The sequence below is a fragment of the Oncorhynchus masou genome, chromosome 1 (assembly GCF_036934945.1).
Source record: "Oncorhynchus masou masou isolate Uvic2021 chromosome 1, UVic_Omas_1.1, whole genome shotgun sequence".
Classification (NCBI taxonomy): domain Eukaryota; kingdom Metazoa; phylum Chordata; class Actinopteri; order Salmoniformes; family Salmonidae; genus Oncorhynchus; species Oncorhynchus masou.
Window position 1 is genome coordinate 58367367 of NC_088212.1, and position 18910 is coordinate 58386276.

Below are 18910 nucleotides of genomic sequence, written 5' to 3' on the forward strand. Positions count from 1 at the left end.
CACCTACTGAGATTAACAATTACAGGTAGCAGCCTGTATCATTCATACATAAATCTACACATAAAGCATCCAGCTCACTAATTAAAATCTTTTAACATTAAAACCACTGGGCCTTGTGGGACCCCTCCCCCTCCCTTCAAGCTAAATGAGCAGTCATTTTTACTGCAACACTAACAGTGTAATTAATATATTTCATATATGCGATCGCCAAAAATTACAATTAGATTGTGCTTATGAAGGTCTAACGTAACAGAATAGCCTTTGTTACAGCTATGAAACAGAAAGCATACAGTATGTCCATTGAACACGCTAACAGCTTATTTTTTGTATAAATAAGTCCCCCCCCCCCAAAAAAATAAATAATAATAACCCAACCACCAAGGTGCGCAGTCTAATGATGAAAACATCAGTAGCCTAAACATCATTATAAGCCCAAATGTGCTTAATAAATAGTGAAAATCAGCACATAAGCAATAATGGCATTATAAGAAGTGTCGATAAGACAGCAGCGAAAAATAGTCCATTATTTATACGTTGGATACCATGGCAAATGTGTTTGCTACTTCGTTATCAAAATCTGAAGTGATCCCTTGACATGTTTTATCCAAATAAAAGTATGCCATACAAGTCTGACCAGAAGCTCTCCATATTCACGCTCTGGCCACCGAATGCTCCATGGACGTACAGGATGAAAATGAACGCTTTCGGCTCAACAGACAGATCCCAGGCAGTGTCTCCTTACCCCGTAATGACATTTTGAGTTGATCATCGCCATGTAGCAAATGTCATTGTTCTATCTAAATGGTGCCATTCTTTCCGCTCTCCTGTCTCACTGTTACATTTGGTAATGGGGGGGGGACCTACGCAGTGCCCACCATTCTGGCTTTTTTTGCTCTTAACTCTAGAAGGTGTAGGTTATTCAGGCTAAGGCTCAGAATCAGAACAATAATCATCAGAGATGTCATGATTAATTTCTTCCCGCCATCCGAGTTGTTTTCAATCGGATCTTGCAGCGTCGCTAACGCAACATGTGCATCCATTCATCTTGGTCGTCTTGCCATTGTAAATTACGCACGCTCTCACTGTGTGCTCCCCCCAATTATTAGAATATATTTTTTAAATGGCATGTCCTCATAAAACTAGTTATAACTCCAGTTCTGTTTGTCCTATTGAGATTCTAACAACCCCAGTGTGTTATATGTACTTATTTAGGAATAAGTCAAGGACTGAGGCGGCAAAACTTAAAAAATGGCAGAGTAATAATTGTTTTAAACTCAAGAGCAGTCAGAATGACTGCTTTAGCGGTTATAGTGTTAAAAAAGCCACAACCAATACTGTAATAATTTCAATAGCTATACTCTTGCATTGTACCCATGTCTTGAATTGCAAATACATTTCTTTCCTATCGCATTACAAACATTTCAGGCCGCTTTGAATTTCTCACATGCATGGTACTGGAAGTAGACCCATTAACCTTTGAGCTCTGCATCCTTGATCACTTGTCAGAACGTGCTTAATGTTCAATGATGAGCCTAAACCCCTGAACCCATGCCACAGGTCTCAGTGCTACTACTATACTCACAGGTGCTGCTTTTCCCGGGAGAATGGGTGGGAAAGATGCTTCACATTTTGGGGTCTATTTGGCTCCACTTTAGGATGAAGTGGCGCAGTCACTTTGTGGATGAACAGATTGATCCTCTCCACCACATTACTTCCCTGTTTGACCTCGTACACCTGAAGGGAAAGGGAAAACAGGAAGAAAACATGTTGAGAAATTAGTACATGAAAGGTCTATCGGTTACATTATTGTTTTTGTTTTTTTGTTTTTTAAATACAAAAATTGTCAATTAGCAGACGCTCTTATCCAGAGCGACTTACATTTATTTGCATTCATCTTATGATAGGACATGTTCCCTCAACAATTTGTTTATCACCAATGTCAGTGCTAGTAGAAAAAGTCCTTTTTTTACTTTTTTGGGGTGGGGAGGGTGGCGTCGGGGTGCTGTGAGAGTTATTTAAGATGTTTTTGGAAGATCTGCAGGGACTTCGCTGTCCTGACTTTAAGGGGAAGCTTGTCCCACCATTGGGGTGCTAAGAGAGAGAAGAGCTTCGACTGGGCTGAGCAGGTATTGCCCTCTCATAGAAACTAACCAGTGATCCATCTAAAGGCAGGCCATACCTTTTTGGTGGGCATCTTGAGCTTCATAAATTCTGCCTCCCGACAGAGCACATTCCAGGGAGCATGGATCTTCAGGAAGCCAATTCCTGGGATTTTGTTCTGGAAAACAGAGAATGTGATGTTGAATAAAATAATAAATCAGGCAAAAGGTTTTCATGGATATTTTATGTGTGTTGAAATACGTTTCCTCTGTTTGATCTGCGTGATATATGCATACCTAGAATAAAGCTACCGTCACGTCTCTAAGGGACTACAGTAAGTCTTTCCAAGGTAAAGCACAGAAATGCTACTGCAGCATTGCAACTGAAAAGAAGTCGCAATGCTACAGTAGCAAGGATTGTTGTTGGTTAGTGTCAGCCAAAGTCTGTGTCCACTTGATTAGAAAACAAATGTCTGATAGTCGAATATATACCGGACAAACGTTCTCTCTCCGCAATGTCCTCTATAAAAAAACAACAATGGTTGTTGTTGTCAGCCCACTTCAGGGCCCTGGCCCTGTCTGTTGAGAACACCGTGGCAAACTACACTTTCCACAGCAATATCAAGCAGAAAAGATCCTGCCAATTCTATTTTTGGGGCTCTGGTTCGATTATCCACAAACAACCCTCATTCATGGACAAAGTAAGTTAATAAAAGAAAACAAGGAGGGTTGAATAAACTATGTTCAACAAAGCGTAAGGATGTTGTCAACAAGTATGAAATCATTTTGAATTTGCCTTAATATCACTCAATACAAAACTTATCCCTTGTGAGCAACACTCTCCCAATCTGAATGGGACACACAATGTATCTTGTGTCTTGATCAATGCAATGATTTATGATGACTGAATAATCATTAATGGGTCAATAGCCACTCTCTAGGGTGTACAGTATGTAATTACCTATGACAATAGGCCTCTTTTTGCTTGTAAGGCTGAAAATAATTACTCCCATTTTAGATCAAATCTATTGCTCATTATGGTGGCAAAATTGCAAGATTATGTTATAATACTTTTATTGCATCAAATGGTTGTTTTATGCAACAGAATAGAGTATTCTTAACGATTGTGTGTGTGTTGGGCCTCTGGGAGACAACAATGACAGGAGATGTACCATGTCTTTTGGATGATAAAACCTAAAGAACATTCCAGAGCATGAGTTAATGTTTCTGTTCTATACAGTACCAGGGAGAGATGGCTCCAGTTTGGAGTCGGAGGGCCAGACACTGGTCTTTACAATGAATTCTGTTGACACAGCAGATACTGTCTGCTATGTATTATAGGTATCTTTCATACAAATCTTAACCTTGTGACCCATTCTATATATCTGCTGTTCATCATGTAGGTTGAAAGAGGTGTATCTTGGCTATAAAAGACCTTTGTACTTTTGTCTCGGGGCTCTCAACGAATCATCAAAGACGTTGATTCGTCAACCAGCCATCGCTATTGCAAAGCTCTCACTAATAAAGATTCAGTTTAAGTATAACTTGTGTAATAAGTTTGTCTCTCCACATTTGTCTCTCCTCATTTGATACAGAAATTAACAGAATTAATTAACAGAAATTAACAGTACAGAAATGAACCACCACATTTGGCAATGGATGGGATGTGAATCTTCATTTGGTGACCGCGCCAAATGACATGGGTAAACCGTGCAAGAGGGATCCCTCAAATTTGGGATCTCCGGGAGACCACACTACGGGAATGAAGCAGATGGACCCACTGTTGATCTGATACCACATCTCGAACATAGTTTTAAAAAAAGAAGAAAAAAGAAGGAAAACAAACAGGTGAGCGAACAGCATTGCGAAGTTGAGTTTGTAAGAAAAGCCTCTGTTACGTAGGCCCTGAGGGTGTATTCCTGTGTGAGGGGGGCACCTTGCAGCTATAAACAGGGCAGTCCGGGGAAGATGATCTGAGAGTTCGTCGACTCAAAGACACCTATCATTGGTCAGTTGCGGGCGACCTAGAGCCGCCCTGACACTGAATTGATCACAGTGGGGATTGGTGTGGTCTGTAGAGGTGAGGGGTCAGGGTGACTGTGGGTTCTGTGTGAAGCATGGTACCTGGTGAAACCCTATTGGAAGAAGAACCTCAATCTGAAAAGTGTCTGTGTGACTGTCTAACTGCCCCTCAGAAGTGGTGAATTCCAATTATTTTAAATGTGCTAACCAGGTAAGCCCTGGGTTTGGTAATTTAGCGTTAAATATCTAGAATCTGTGTGAACTAGTTTTGACCATTTAATGTTAAACCAACTGGAATCTGTGTGAACTAGTTAAGACCATTTATGATATAGTATAAGATAGTAAGGTGAACCTGTACTTGTCTTGAACCTGCTTCGTAGCTGTGGAAAGTCCTTGAAAAAGCTAATGGAATGGTTGTCCTGAGTACCTAAGAATTTCTTACGTTTTATATGGATTCTGTGAATATATGAAAATATGATAAATTGTCGGTGTGCATAAAAGATTACTAGAGATTTAATAAAGTAATACTGGGAATATAATTAGATACGATTTAAACCACCCATTCGTAGAGGTACTGTACATATGTTTTGAGTTGGTATCTTTAATGGATCATTTGATAAAGATGAGGTTTAAGCATTATTAAACTGTCTAAAAAGTCTGGGCAATTGTCTAAAAACTGATTGAAGTATGTCCACTTTTGGTTAACTTACCCTAATGATGTAAGTAATAAACGCTTATTGGATTTTCTCCATCTGGATACAACATTTGAAATAAAACTGCCCTTCAGGCCTGAAAATGTGTTTTATTTTTTTCTTCCCAGAATGAGGAGTTGCTGGATTTATTGAATAAACCTTTTTCCATAAAGTTAGAGCGATTCAAGATGGAATCTCGACCTAATTTATAACGTCGTACGAAGCCTAGGGTATCCATCAAACTAATTATCATTGCGTGATTATTGTGATATAGTAAATTAATTGAAATACGTTGCATGAGAAAACAATCTAGTTTTATTAAAATGTGCAAGATCTGTTTCCTAGTCAATGAATGTCAATTTAACTCTGACTGCTAATCTATTCACTTGGCATGTGAGGATCATCGCCGGAGAAACGCTTGGACCTTTAATTAAGGTTATTTTCTGGGAATTGTGTCGTTAGTATGTGCCTGATTTTATGACTACAGACAATTATAAATTGGGTTATTTGTGGGGTTTCAATAGCATCGTCATTTCAATAGCATTGGGTATATGGTATTGACTAAAATCTGGGTTTCTGATTGTAATTCAACAATTGGTATGTTTTGCCTGGAAAGATACGGTTGCTAGTGTTTGTTTAAGATATAAACTGAACGTTTTAACAGCTTGCTTAGTTCAAATTGAAAGACAAATTCATTCAACATAAATAGCGAGGCGATTTCAATGTAATACGTTGTCTGTTGCCTAAATGGTCTGTTGGAATAACATATTGAGAATGGAGTCGTATTTAAATAACTGAATCAAAGAAGAGACAGTTACCTAAATCTAATGAATTCTAATAATAGCAGATAGGTAATTGCGATAGAGTTGTGCCCACCGAAATGTGTTTTTTATTCTTATGGATCGACTGATGTATTTTATACATTTGGCGCATTACATGTTATTTTTAAAGTCTTGGACATTTCATAAGTGTGAAGCAGAAAGAAAAGAGAAAGTTGTAAAGTTTGTTTTTAATCTTACGATTGAGGTAAAGCAGAACGTTGTTTGAGAATGGGTTATAGTTGGTTGTGCTCGCTGGGCTATATTGGGCTGTAAGGGATTCAGGTCTGAATAGTTGAATCGGAAACGTTTTGTGACAGTTTCTGATTATTGTTGCTTGGTTTTATAGTTTAGGTAACACCAGTTACTAACTAACACTAACATTATAATCTGTTTCCATTACGTGGAACAATGTCAGGTCATTAAAGTGGATTGCCGTTTGAGTTTGACTTTATATTTACAGGGACAGTGCACATTAATCACAGTTGTGTGTATCTAATGGCAGGGTATTCCAGACATGGGAAGCTCTCACAGAGTAAGCAGATTGACTAAAGGTGCTTTTCCTTAAGGGAACTATACAGTAACCTCTCGTGGCGGACCTTGTGGATCTGCTGCCATAAGGTTTGGGTTTTCTGTTTAACAAAAGTACTGAGTGCAGGGGGAGCCTGGTCATTTACAATCTTGAATACAAGACATGCGTCAGTGTACTGCACAAGATTTTTCCAACTCAGGAGCTCATGCTTTCTGAGAATGTAACAGTGATGATAGCTATTAGTCTTCCTATCAAGCATTTTGAAAGCCTGTTTGCAGACAGACTGAATGGGTTTTAATGTTGTAAAGCAAGCTTGGGCCCAACTAGTCAAGTATAATGTTAAGTTGGGGAGTATCATAGATTTTAAGTACAGTTTTGTTACCTCTGTAGTCAAACAATTTCAATTTCATATGTTTTGGAAATTAGCTCGGTTGAATTTGGTTATTTGAGTTACCTTTTTCATTTGCTTTTTAAAAGAGAGGTTAGAATCAAGTATGATGCCAAGGAGCTTTTCCCCTGACACATAAACATCTGGCTCAGTGGCATCAGTTGTCCTCTTTGTGAGGAACATGCAAACTGTGTTGTTTTTTTAAAACATTTGTTAAACAACAAGTTTGTTTTTACTAAATGTATGCAAAAGTTTGAAATGATTAGATTACAGGAAAGGGGTTATTGTTTATTGTAGGTGTCAATTTCACTTAATGAAACACTGTATTATCTGATCTGTTTTGAGTAGGATTCCTCCTTCCGGGACTGATGGACGTCACCCAAAGTACGTATGTTAAAGGAGACATAGGAGAACACGTCTCAAACAACATTTTATTAAATGCCTGGGATTAAATATCACCGATTCCTTACGCTGAGAAATGTACTACGTTTGCAACATCATTTGTTTTACATTTAGAGGGGTAACAGGAACAATCTAAGGGGAAACAGCTATCACATATTTGTTGGACATTGGTCTAGTAACGATACCAGGATAATTGTATTTAAGGGTAGCGCATGCTAAATTAAGCACATCAAAATTGAGGAAGTTTGAAACTAATGATTAATGATTTGAGGGAGTACAGTGGACTTATCATTATTATCAGATTTTGTTTGTTGTTAAAACTTTTGGCTAAGTCTCTCCTCATTTGATAGTACAGAAATGAGCCACCACAAAATGCTGTCCTTTCTTATCAGATATATATTTGGTGAAAGCTGTTCTTTTGATACAGATCAATAACGTGACGAATGCAGGTCTATTATAGATTTTAAAAATCATAATGGATCACAGTAAACTCTCAACACCTTGTTCCAGTATTGAAAAAGATACATGATACAATCGCTACATGAAAAATAGATGGACAAATGTCAACCAGTAAGGAGGAATGGAAAATTAAGTCGTGTTCAATAGAACAACCTGACCTCAAAGACAACATCTGAACATTGATTGCCAAGATGTGAAAGAATGCAGCTACAAGCAAGCATTTAGGCTAAATGCACCAACACACCAGGGCTTGAATATTACCCCAGAGTCTACTACAGAATAGTTTGATCAACATTTTTGTATCAGTTAGGTTAAGGAGTCTAATTGCTAGGTTATTCCAAAAAGACCTCTTGAGATGTTCTACTGTTGAGGTTTTCCAACGTGTGGGCAAAACACACAGTCCAAGTCCACTAACTCACCCCCTCATCCTTCTCTAGCTCCAGTCCCACCTCTCGAAGGTTATCCTCAAACTCAGTCTGGCGGAAGCGCTTGTCATCCTCATGGTAGTCAAGGCGATGCTTGTGGGCAGCAATCTCAGGGTCTTCTTTGGATGGTGGCGTGCCCCCACTTCTCATCGTGCTCAGACTGCGGCGCAGGCTCCTGAGGATGCGGTAATCTGCAAACCAGGATGTCTTGCGGCGAACACTCTGGGGTTTCTGGACATGATATGTGAGAACATAGTCCACATGCCGCTGGCCATCCTGGAATGTAGGCCCCTGCTTTGGGCCTGAGGCTGCCTCATCTGACTTGAGGGAGTTCAATGGCTGAGAAGAGAGAGAAAAGGGAGATTGTAGTTTTAAATGGAGACATGTTGGCAGATCACGAGGAGAAGGCACGTGTATTCTAGCCTGTGAGAGTTGTGTCGTATGAACATTTGTCTATCTTTTGAAATTGCAAAAGCTTAAGCCCTGTGGATAGTAATATCGCCCCTCTCCACCATGATAAATCAGTGCATTCAACCCCATCTCTGCTACTGCCTTCTTCAAGGAGGGGGGGATTTAAATCATTCTGTACAGATTAAAATGATGCCCTGCAAAAGATGACAAAATAATCTTTGCACCCTTCAACACATTACGTTAGACTTTCTCATAATACTTCATGTCCTAATCCAACTCATAAGGACATACTGTCCCGGAAGACCAGTGACCAAATCAATTAAACGCTATTTGACAGTACGACTCATAGAGGAAGATATGGTAACAAAGTGACTCTGGTGTTTGTCTTCGCCTGTGAAGTAAAAACGTGTTTTCTCCATTATCCTTAAATACATGATTTGCTGTAGTGTGAAATGGGACTTGGCAGCAAATTGAAGTAAGGCTTTAAGTTAAATGTTGTTTAAAAACATATATATACACACACATCACAAATAAAAACGAGCATCAAAACACAACACATACATCTAAAACTATATCTAAAAATGCAAACAAACAAAAATAAACAGGGCAGATCCGAGTTCCCCTCCCACCTCGAGCCACCGGCCAGGCGAGGCCCACATCCCTGGCCCAACGGGATACTAAAGGATGAATGTTGTAGTTCAAATTGTCCCCATTGACAAAATCAATCTGTTTTTACAGATGAGGATTGTGTAAATGACACATGGATTGTATTTCATCTTTCAAAAATGGACTGCACATGTCCACATTGAACTCATGACCTTGTCAAACTAAATTTACTGCATCTGATAACAGCTGATATGTGAAAAGCTACACTTGTGCCATATAGCATGCTATAAACAAATAAACAACAACTTTGACTCTGAAATAATCCTACTCTGCGGGGAAGGGTTCCTGAATACAATCGTGTTTACACATTTATATATTAAGCACAAATACAGTGCCTTGCGAAAGTATTCGGCCCCCTTGAACTTTGCAACCTTTTGCCACATTTCAGGCTTCAAACATAAAGATATAAAACTGTATTTTTTTGTGAAGAATCAACAACAAGTGGGACTCAATCATGAAGTGGAACGACATTTATTGGATATTTCAAACTTTTTTAACAAATCAAAAACTGAAAAATTGGGCGTGCAAAATTATTCAGCCCCTTTACTTTCAGTGCAGCAAACTCTCTCCAGAAGTTCAGTGAGGATCTCTGAATGATCCAATGTTGACCTAAATCACTAATGATGATAAATACAATCCACCTGTGTGTAATCAAGTCTCCGTATAAATGCACCTGCACTGTGATAGTCTCAGAGGTCCGTTAAAAGCGCAGAGAGCATCATGAAGAACAAGAAACACACCAGGCAGGTCCGAGATACTGTTGTGAAGAAGTTTAAAGCCGGATTTGGATACAAAAAGATTTCCCAAGCTTTAAACATCCCAAGGAGGACTGTGCAAGCGATAATATTGAAATGGAAGGAGTCTCAGACCACTGCAAATCTACCAAGACCTGGCCGTCCCTCTAAACTTTCAGCTCATACAAGGAGAAGACTGATCAGGGATGCAGCCAAGAGGCCCATGATCAGTCTGGATGAACTGCAGAGATCTACAGCTGAGTTGGGAGACTCTGTCCATAGGACAACAATCAGTTGTATATTGCACAAATCTGGCCTTTATGGAAGAGTGGCAAGAAGAAAGCCATTTCTTAAAGATATCCATAAAAAGTGTTGTTTAAAGTTTGCCACAAGCCACCTGGGAGACACACCAAACATGTGGAAGAAGGTGCTCTGGTCAGATGAAACCAAAATGTAACTTTTTGGCAACAATGCAGAACATTATGTTTTGCGTAAAAGCAACACAGCTCATCACAATGAACACACCATCCCCACTGTCAAACATGGTGGCAGCATCATGGTTTGGGCCTGCTTTTTTTCAGCAGGGACAGGGAAGATGGTTAAAATTGATGGGAAGATGGATGGAGCCAAATACAGGACCATTCTGGAAGAAAACCTGATAGAGTCTGCAAATGACCTGAGACTGGGACGGAGATTTGTCTTCCAACAAGACAATGATCCAAAACACAAAGCAAAATCTACAATGGAATGGTTCAAAAATAAACATATCCAGGTGTTAAAATGGCCAAGTCAAAGTCCAGACCTGAATCCAATCGAGAATCTGTGGAAAGAACTGAAAACTGCTGTTCACAAATGCTCTCCATCCAACCTCACTGACCTCGAGCTGTTTTGCAAGGAGGAATGGGAAAAAATGTCAGTCTCTCGATGTGCAAAACTGATAGAGACATACCCCAAGCGACTTACAGCTGTAATCGCAGCACGCCCAATTTTTCAGTTTTTGATTTGTTAAAAAAGTTTGAAATATCCAATAAATGTCATTCCACTTCATGATTGTGTCCCACTTGTTGTTAATTCTTCACAAAAAAATACAGTTTTATATCTTTATGTTTGAAGCCTGAAATGTGGCAAAAGGTCGCAAAGTTCAAGGGGGCCGAATACTTTCGCAAGGCACTGTATGTTCCCCTTGTGATATATAGATGTGTTACTGCAAAATAACTGTTAGGTATAGTGACACACATTGATATATAATAGGGATATAGGTATTTTTACCTTAACATAACTCATTCAAAATGGATTGTATGCATTAATACAAACTAAATGTGTGTAGATCTAGTTTGAATGGCCTCACCTGTATGTTCTCTCTATTGATACGGCACACCCAAAGAGAATATTTGCTCTGCAATCATCTGTTAGAAATTCCTCGCTTTTGTTGAGAACAAACAGTCGCTTTCTTATGGAAAACAAACCTATTTGATAAATCGAGAGACAAAACAGCTATAGTTGTGGGAGAAACATCTCAGTCCAAGCATCCCACTGAACAACAAGCCTCAGCCCCCTCAGAACAGGAAGTCACAGCAAAGGTCACTCCTCACAGGGAATATAAGGATGTGGTTACGGCATGTTGCAGATAAAGGAACGGAGAGAACCAGTAACCTTCCTTCAGCCACCCACTGCTCCTGTGCTGTGAGCAAAACCAGCATGCATATCAATCGTGTTTATTACTCAGCCACAGGCCCCCCTAATCTAGAGAGGCATGCATCACTTCTGACACATTTGCATATCAACCTTTCCAGGTGTATGGCTACTGAAGCTAAGCCACCTAATGATCATGCCCATTCACTATCAGCTAAGTCCCATGGGAGAGGGTTGAACATAACATCCGTAGGGTCACTATAGGATAGATGAACAACAAAACTGCATCATTTTAATATTATAATGAATACATAAACTAATTCTGGAAATAGGTCCTCATAACAACAAGAAAAATCCATCAGTGTCTGTTTAAGTAGTCACTTGATACATAACATACATCCACATCCCGCATTGATTTAATTGACTCAGTGTTTTCGAACAATGTACTTGACCTTTCTTAACTGCTTTAGACGCATACATCAGCTTGCTTAATCATTCCAGTGTGTCTGTGATTAGATAGTCCAAGACCGCAATTACTGTCCAAATGACCCTCTGACCCAATGGAAGGTCCACAAGTTTGACCTAATGCAGTCTTCACAGTGATGGGGCAGTAGTCCTCATCAAGAGAGGAACACCAACTCTGACTTTTTAACCTTCTACACCGCTAACACAGGGCAGTACATGAGGGCGACTTCCTATGAGCATTCATTATTTGCACCATTTCTTTCTTTAAAAGCCAGTTGAACAGTGCTGAAGAGATTATTTTGAACGGTTTTAGGTTATTAACATACAATAATTATACACAGAAGTTCATCTTAGTGTGGTAAAAATGATGACTGGGGATCAAAACAAAGATTCCACCCAGGATTAGATACAGTTGAAGTAGGAAGTTTACATAGACTTAGGTTGGAATCCTTAAAACTCCCTTTTCAACCACTCCACAAATGTCTTTGTTATGAACTTGAGTGAAGACCCAAAAGCGGTTTTAACAGAAAACAGAGTTCTTTAATGAAAAAACAGGAATGGCATAAATCCTCTTCCAACGTTGTCAGCGGAACAAAAAGAACGTTAGTATAGTGCAGGTGGCACCTGCCAGGCAGACTCCGACAGGACAGGACAAGGTGGAAGCAAACGAGACGACAGCTTGCTTCTGGCATCAAAAAACACAAACAAGAATCAGACACTGAAAGTAGCAGGAACAGAGAAAGAAATAGAGACCTAATCAGAGGGGGAAGAGAGAACAGGTGTGAAAGAGTGAATGAGCTAGTTAGAGGAGATGTAGAACAGCTGAAGAATGAGAGACAGAGAAGGTAACCTAAAAAGACCAGCAGAGAGAGAGAGTGAAGAGAAAGGACAGGAACAGACATAACAAGACATGACAGTACCCCCCACTCACCGAGCGCCTCCTGGCGCACTCGAGGAGGAAACCTGGCGGCAACGGAGGAAATCATCGATCAGCGAACGGTCCAGCACGTCCCGAGAGGGAACCCAACTCCTCTCCTCAGGACCGTACCCCTCCCAATCCACTAGGTACTGATGACCACGGCCCCGAGGGCGCATGTCCAAAATCTTACGAACCCTGTAGATGGGTGCGCCTCGACAAGGATGGGGGGAGGGACGAGCGGGGCGCGAAGAACGGGCTTAACACAGGAGACATGGAAGACCGGGTGAACGCGACGAAGATAGCGGGAGAAGAAGTCGCACTGCGACAGGATTAATGACCTGGGAAATACGGAACGGACCAATGAACCGCGGGGCCAACTTGCGAGAAGCTGTCTTAAGGGGAAGGTTCTGAGTGGAGAGCCATACTCTCTGACCGCAACAATATCTAGGACTCTTGGTCCTACGCTTATTAGCGGCCCTCACAGTCTGCGCCCTATTACGGCAAAGTGCCGACCTGACCCCCTTCCAGGTGCGCCGCAACGCTGGACAAAAGCCTGAGCGGAGGGGACGCAGGACTCGGCGAGCTGAGATGAGAACAGCGGAGGCTGGTACCCGAGGCTACACTGAAAAGGGGATAGACCGGTAGCAGACGAGGGAAGCGAGTTGTGGGCGTACTCTGCCCAGGGAGCTGTTCTGACCAAGATGCAGGGTTACGAAAAGAAAGACTGCGTAAAATGCGACCAACAGTCTGATTGGCCCGTTCGGCTTGACCGTTAGACTGGGGATGAAAGCCGGACGAGAGACTGACGGAAGCCCCAATCAAACGGCAAAACTCCCTCCAAAATTGAGACGTGAACTGCGGGCCTCTGTCGGAAACGACGTCAGACGGAAGGCCATGAATTCGGAAAACATTCTCGATAATGATCTGAGCCGTCTCCTTAGCAGAAGGGAGCTTATCGAGAGGAATGAAATGAGCCGCCTTAGAGAATCTATCGACAACCGTAAGAATAACTGTCTTCCCCGCTGATGAAGGCAGTCCGGTGATAAAATCTAAAGCGATGTGAGACCACGGTCGAGAGGGAATGGGAAGCGGTCTGAGACGGCCGGCAGGAGGAGAGTTCCCAGATTTAGTCTGCGCGCAGACCGAACAAGCGGCGACAAATCGACGCGCGTCACGTTCCCGAGTGGGCCACCAGAAACGCTGGCGAATGGAAAAAGCGTACCCCGAACGCCGGGGTGGCCGGCTAACTTGGCAGAGTGGGCCCACTGAAGAACGGCCGGACGAGTAGGAACGGGAACGAACAGAAGGTTCCTAGGACAAGCTCGCGGCGACGGAGTGTGAGCGAGTGCTTGCTTTACCTGCCTCTCAATTCCCCAGACAGTCAACCCGACAACACGCCCGTCAGGGAGAATCCCCTCGGGGTCGGTGGAGACCTCAGAAGAACTGAAGAGACGAGATAAAGCATCAGGCTTGGTGTTTTTGAGCCCGGACGATAAGAAATAACAAACTCGAAACGAGCGAAAAACAGAGCCCAACGAGCCTGACGCGCATTAAGTCGTTTGGCTGAACGGATGTACTCAAGGTTCCTATGGTCAGTCCAAACGACAAAAGGAACGGTCGCCCCCTCCAACCACTGTCGCCATTCGCCTAGGGCTAAGCGGATGGCGAGCAGTTCGCGATTACCAACATCATAGTTACGTTCTGACGGCGATAAGCGATGAGAGAAAACGCGCAAGGATGGACCTTGCCGTCAGAGAGAGAGCGCTGAGAAAGAATGGCTCCCACGCCCACCTCTGACGCGTCAACCTCAACAACAAACTGGCTAGAGATGTCAGGTGTAACAAGAATAGGAGCGGATGTAAAACGATTCTTAAGAAGATCAAAAGCTCCCTGGGCGGAAACGGACCACTTAAAGCACGTCTTAACAGAAGTAAGGGCTGTGAGGGGAGCTGCCACCTGACCGAAATTACGGATGAAACGACGATAGAAATTAGCGAAGCCCAGAAAGCGCTGCAGCTCGACGCGTGACTTAGGAACGGGCCAATCAATGACAGCCTGGACCTTAGCGGGATCCATCTTAATGCCCTCAGCGGAAATAACGGAACCGAGAAAAGGGACAGAGGCGGCATGAAAAATGCACTTCTCAGCCTTCACATAAAGACAGTTCTCCAAAAGGCGCTGGAGGACGCGTCGCACGTGCTGAACATGAATCGAGAGAGACGGAGAAAAAATCAGGATATCATCCATGTAAACGAAAACAAAAATGTTCAGCATGTCTCTCAGGACGTCGTTAACTAGTGCCTGAAAGACAGCTGGAGCGTTAACGAGGCCGAAAGGAAGAACCCGGTATTCAAAGTGCCCTAACGGAGTGTTAAACGCCGTCTTCCACTCGTCCCCCTCCCTGATGCGCACGAGATGGTAGGCGTTACGAAGGTCCAATTTGGTGAAAAACCTGGCTCCCTGCAGGATCTCGAAGGCTGAAGACATAAGAGGAAGCGGATAACGATTCTTAACTGTTATGTCATTCAGCCCTCGATAATCCACGCATGGGCGCAGGGACCCGTCCTTCTTCTGAACAAAAAAAACCCCCGCTCCGGCGGGAGAGGAGGAGGAGACAATGGTACCGGCGTTGAGCGAAACCGACAAATAATCCTCGAGAGCCTTACGTTCGGGAGCCGACAGAGAGTATAATCTACCCCGGGGGGGAGTAGTTCCCGGAAGGAGATCAATACTACAGTCATACGACCGGTGTGGAGGGAGAGAAGTGGCCTTGGAACGACTGAACACCGTGCGCAGATCGTGATACTCCTCCGGCACCCCTGTCAAATCGCCAGGCTCCTCCTGTGAAGTAGAGACAGAGGAAACAGGAGGGATAGCAGACATTAAACAGGTTACATGACAAGAAACATTCCAGGATAGGATAGTATTACTAGACCAATTAATAGAAGGGTTATGGCTCACTAGCCAGGGATGACCCAAAACAACAGGTGTAAAAGGTGAACGAAAAATTAAAAAAGAAATGGTTTCGCTATGATTACCAGAGACAGTGAGGGTTAAAGGCAGCGTCTCACGCTGAATCTTGGGGAGAGAACTACCATCTAAAGCGAACAAGGCCGTGGGCTCCCTAACTGTCTGAGAGGAATGTCATGTTCCCGAGCCCAGGTCTCGTCCATAAAACAGCCCTCCGCCCCAGAGTCTATCAAGGCACTGCAGGAAGCAGATGAACCGGGCCAGCGGAGATGGACCGGAAAAGTAGTGCGTGATCCAGAAGGAGAGGCCTGAGTAGTTGCGCTCACCAGTAGCCCTCCTCTTACTGATGAGCTCTGGCTTTTACTGGACATGAGGTGACAAAATGACCAGCGGAGCCGCAGTAGAGACAGAGGCGATTGGTGATTCTCCGTTCCTTCTCCTTGGCCGAGATGCGGATACCCCCAGCTGCATAGGCTCAGCATCCGAGCCGGCGGAGGAGGGTGGCAGTGATGCGGCAGGTGGCAGTGATGTGGAGAGGGGAGCAGCGGAGAACGCGAGCTCCTTTCCTCGAGCTCGGCGACGAAGATCAAACCGTCGCTCTATGCGAATAGCGAGAGCTATTAAGGAGTCCAGACTGGAAGGAACCTCCCGGGAGAGGATCTCGTCCTTAACCTCGACGAGGAGACCCTCCAGAAAACGAGCGAGCAAAGCCGGCTCGTTCCAGTCACTTGAGGCAGCGAGAGTGCGAAACTCAATAGAATAATCCGTTATGGATCGATTCCCCTGACATAGGGAAGACAGGGCCCTGGAAGCCTCCTCCCCAAAAACAGAACGGTCAAAAACCCGTATCATCTCCTCCTTAAAGTCTTGATACTGGTTAATACACTCAGCCCTCGCCTCCCAGACTGCCGTGCCCCACTCACGCGCCCGTCCGGTAAGGAGAGAAATGACGTAGGCGATGCGGGCTGCGCTCCTGGAGTAAGTGTTGGGCTGGAGAGAGAACACCACATCACACTGAGTGAGGAATGAGCGGCACTCAGTGGGCTCCCCAGAGTAACACGGCGGGTTGTTGATCCTGGGCTCCGGAGACTCGGAAACCCTGGAAGTGGGCGGTGGATCGAGGTGGAGTTGGTGAACCTGTCTTGTGAGGTCGGAGACTTGGACGGCCAGGGTCTCAACGGCATGTCGAGCAGCAGACAATTCCTCCTCGTGTCTGCCTAGCATCGCTCCCTGGATCTCGACGGCGGAGTGAAAAGGGTCCGGAGCCGCTGGGTCCATTCTTGGTCTGATTCTTCTGTTATGAACTTGAGTGAAGACCCAAAAGCGGTTTTAACAGAAAACAGAGTTCTTTAATGAAAAAACAGGAATGGCATAAATCCTCTTCCAACGTTGTCAGCGGAACAAAAAGAACGTTAGTATAGTGCAGGTGGCACCTGCCAGGCAGACTCCGACAGGACAGGACAAGGTGGAAGCAAACGAGACGACAGCTTGCTTCTGGCATCAAAAAACACAAACAAGAATCAGACACTGAAAGTAGCAGGAACAGAGAAAGAAATAGAGACCTAATCAGAGGGGGAAGAGAGAACAGGTGTGAAAGAGTGAATGAGCTAGTTAGAGGAGATGTAGAACAGCTGAAGAATGAGAGACAGAGAAGGTAACCTAAAAAGACCAGCAGAGAGAGAGAGTGAAGAGAAAGGACAGGAACAGACATAACAAGACATGACAGTCTTGTTCTATAGTTTTGGCAAGTCGGTTAGGACATCTACTTTGCGCATGACACAAGTAATTTTTCCAACAATTGTTTACAGACAGATTATTTCACTTATAATTCACTGTATCACAATTCCAGTGGGTCAGAAGATTACGTACACTAAGTTGACCGTACCTTTAAACAGCTTGGAAAATTCCAGAAAATGATGTCATGGATCTAGAAGCTTCTGATTGGCTAACTGACATAATTTGATTCAATTGGAGGTGTACCTGTGGATGTATTTCGAGGCCTACCTTCAAACTCATTGCCTCATTGCTTGACATCATCGGAAAATCAAAAGAAATCAGCCAAGACATCAGTAAAGAAAATTGTAGACCTCCACAAGTCTGGTTCATCCTTGGGAGCAATTTCCAAAACGCCTGAAGGTACCACGTTCATCTGTACAAACAATAGTAAGCAAGTATAAACACCATGGGACCACGCAGCCGTCATACCACTTAGAAAGAAGATGCGTTCTGTCTCCTAGAGATGAATGTACTTTGTTTGCGAAAAGTGCAAATCCATCCCAGAACAACAGCAAAGGACCTTGTGAAGATGCTGGAGGAAATGGGTACAAAAAGTATCTATATCCACAGTAAAATGAGTCAGATATCGACATAACCTGAAAGGCTGCTCAGCAAGGAAGAAGCCACTGCTCCAAAACCGCCGTAAAAAATGCAGACTACGGTTTGCAACTGCACGTTGGGACAAAGAACATCGTTTTTGTAGAAATGTCCTCTGGTCTGATAAAACAAAAATAGAACTGTTTGGCCAGAATGATCATTGTTATGTTTGGAGGAAAAAGGGGGAGGCTTGCAAGCCAAAGAACACCATCCCAACTGTGAAGCACCGGGGTGGCAGCATCATGTTGTGGGGGTGCTTTGCTGCAGGAGGGACTGGTGCACTTTAAAAAAACAGAAGGCATCATGAGAATGGAAAATTACGTGTATATATTGTAGCAACATCTCAAGACATCAGTCAGGAAGTTAAAGCTTGGTCGCAAATGGGTCTTCCGTATGGACAATGACCCCAAGCATACATCCAAAGTTGTGGCAAAATGGCTCAAGGACAACAAAGTCAAGGTATTGAGTGGCCATCATAAAGCCCTGACCTCAATCCCATTTGGGGCGGCAGGGTAGCCTAGTGGTTAGAGCGTTGGACTAGTAACCGGAAGGTTGTGAGTTCAAACCCCCGAGCTGACAAAGTACAAATCTGTCGTTCTGCCCCTGAACAGGCAGTTAACCCACTGTTCCCAGGCCGTCATTGAAAATAAGAATTTGTTCTTAACTGACTTGCCTGGTTAAATAAAGGTTAAAAAATATATATATATATATATATATAATTTGTGGGCAGAACTGAAAAAGCGTGTGCAAGCAAGGAGGCCTACAAACCTGACTCGGTTACACCAGCTCTGTCAGGTGGAATAGGCCAAAATTCACTCAAATTATTGTGGGAAGCTTGTGGAAGGCTACCCGAAACATTTGACCCAAGTTAAACAATTTAAAGGCAATGCTACCAAATACTAA

At 43.2% G+C, this 18910-nt stretch overlaps 1 protein-coding gene across 1 annotated transcript in view; it reads right to left on the bottom strand.

The window, feature by feature from the left end:
* Window positions 1-18910, bottom strand: part of LOC135547157 (anoctamin-1-like) — a 47103-nt gene that overhangs the window by 24898 nt on the left and 3295 nt on the right. Inside the window, exons 3-5 of the mRNA XM_064975881.1 lie at window positions 7832-8176; window positions 2180-2278; window positions 1583-1734 (exon numbers count right to left, since the gene is read on the bottom strand). Coding sequence (XP_064831953.1) covers window positions 1583-1734; window positions 2180-2278; window positions 7832-8176 — 596 coding nt within the window. The remainder of the gene's footprint in view (window positions 1-1582; window positions 1735-2179; window positions 2279-7831; window positions 8177-18910) is intronic.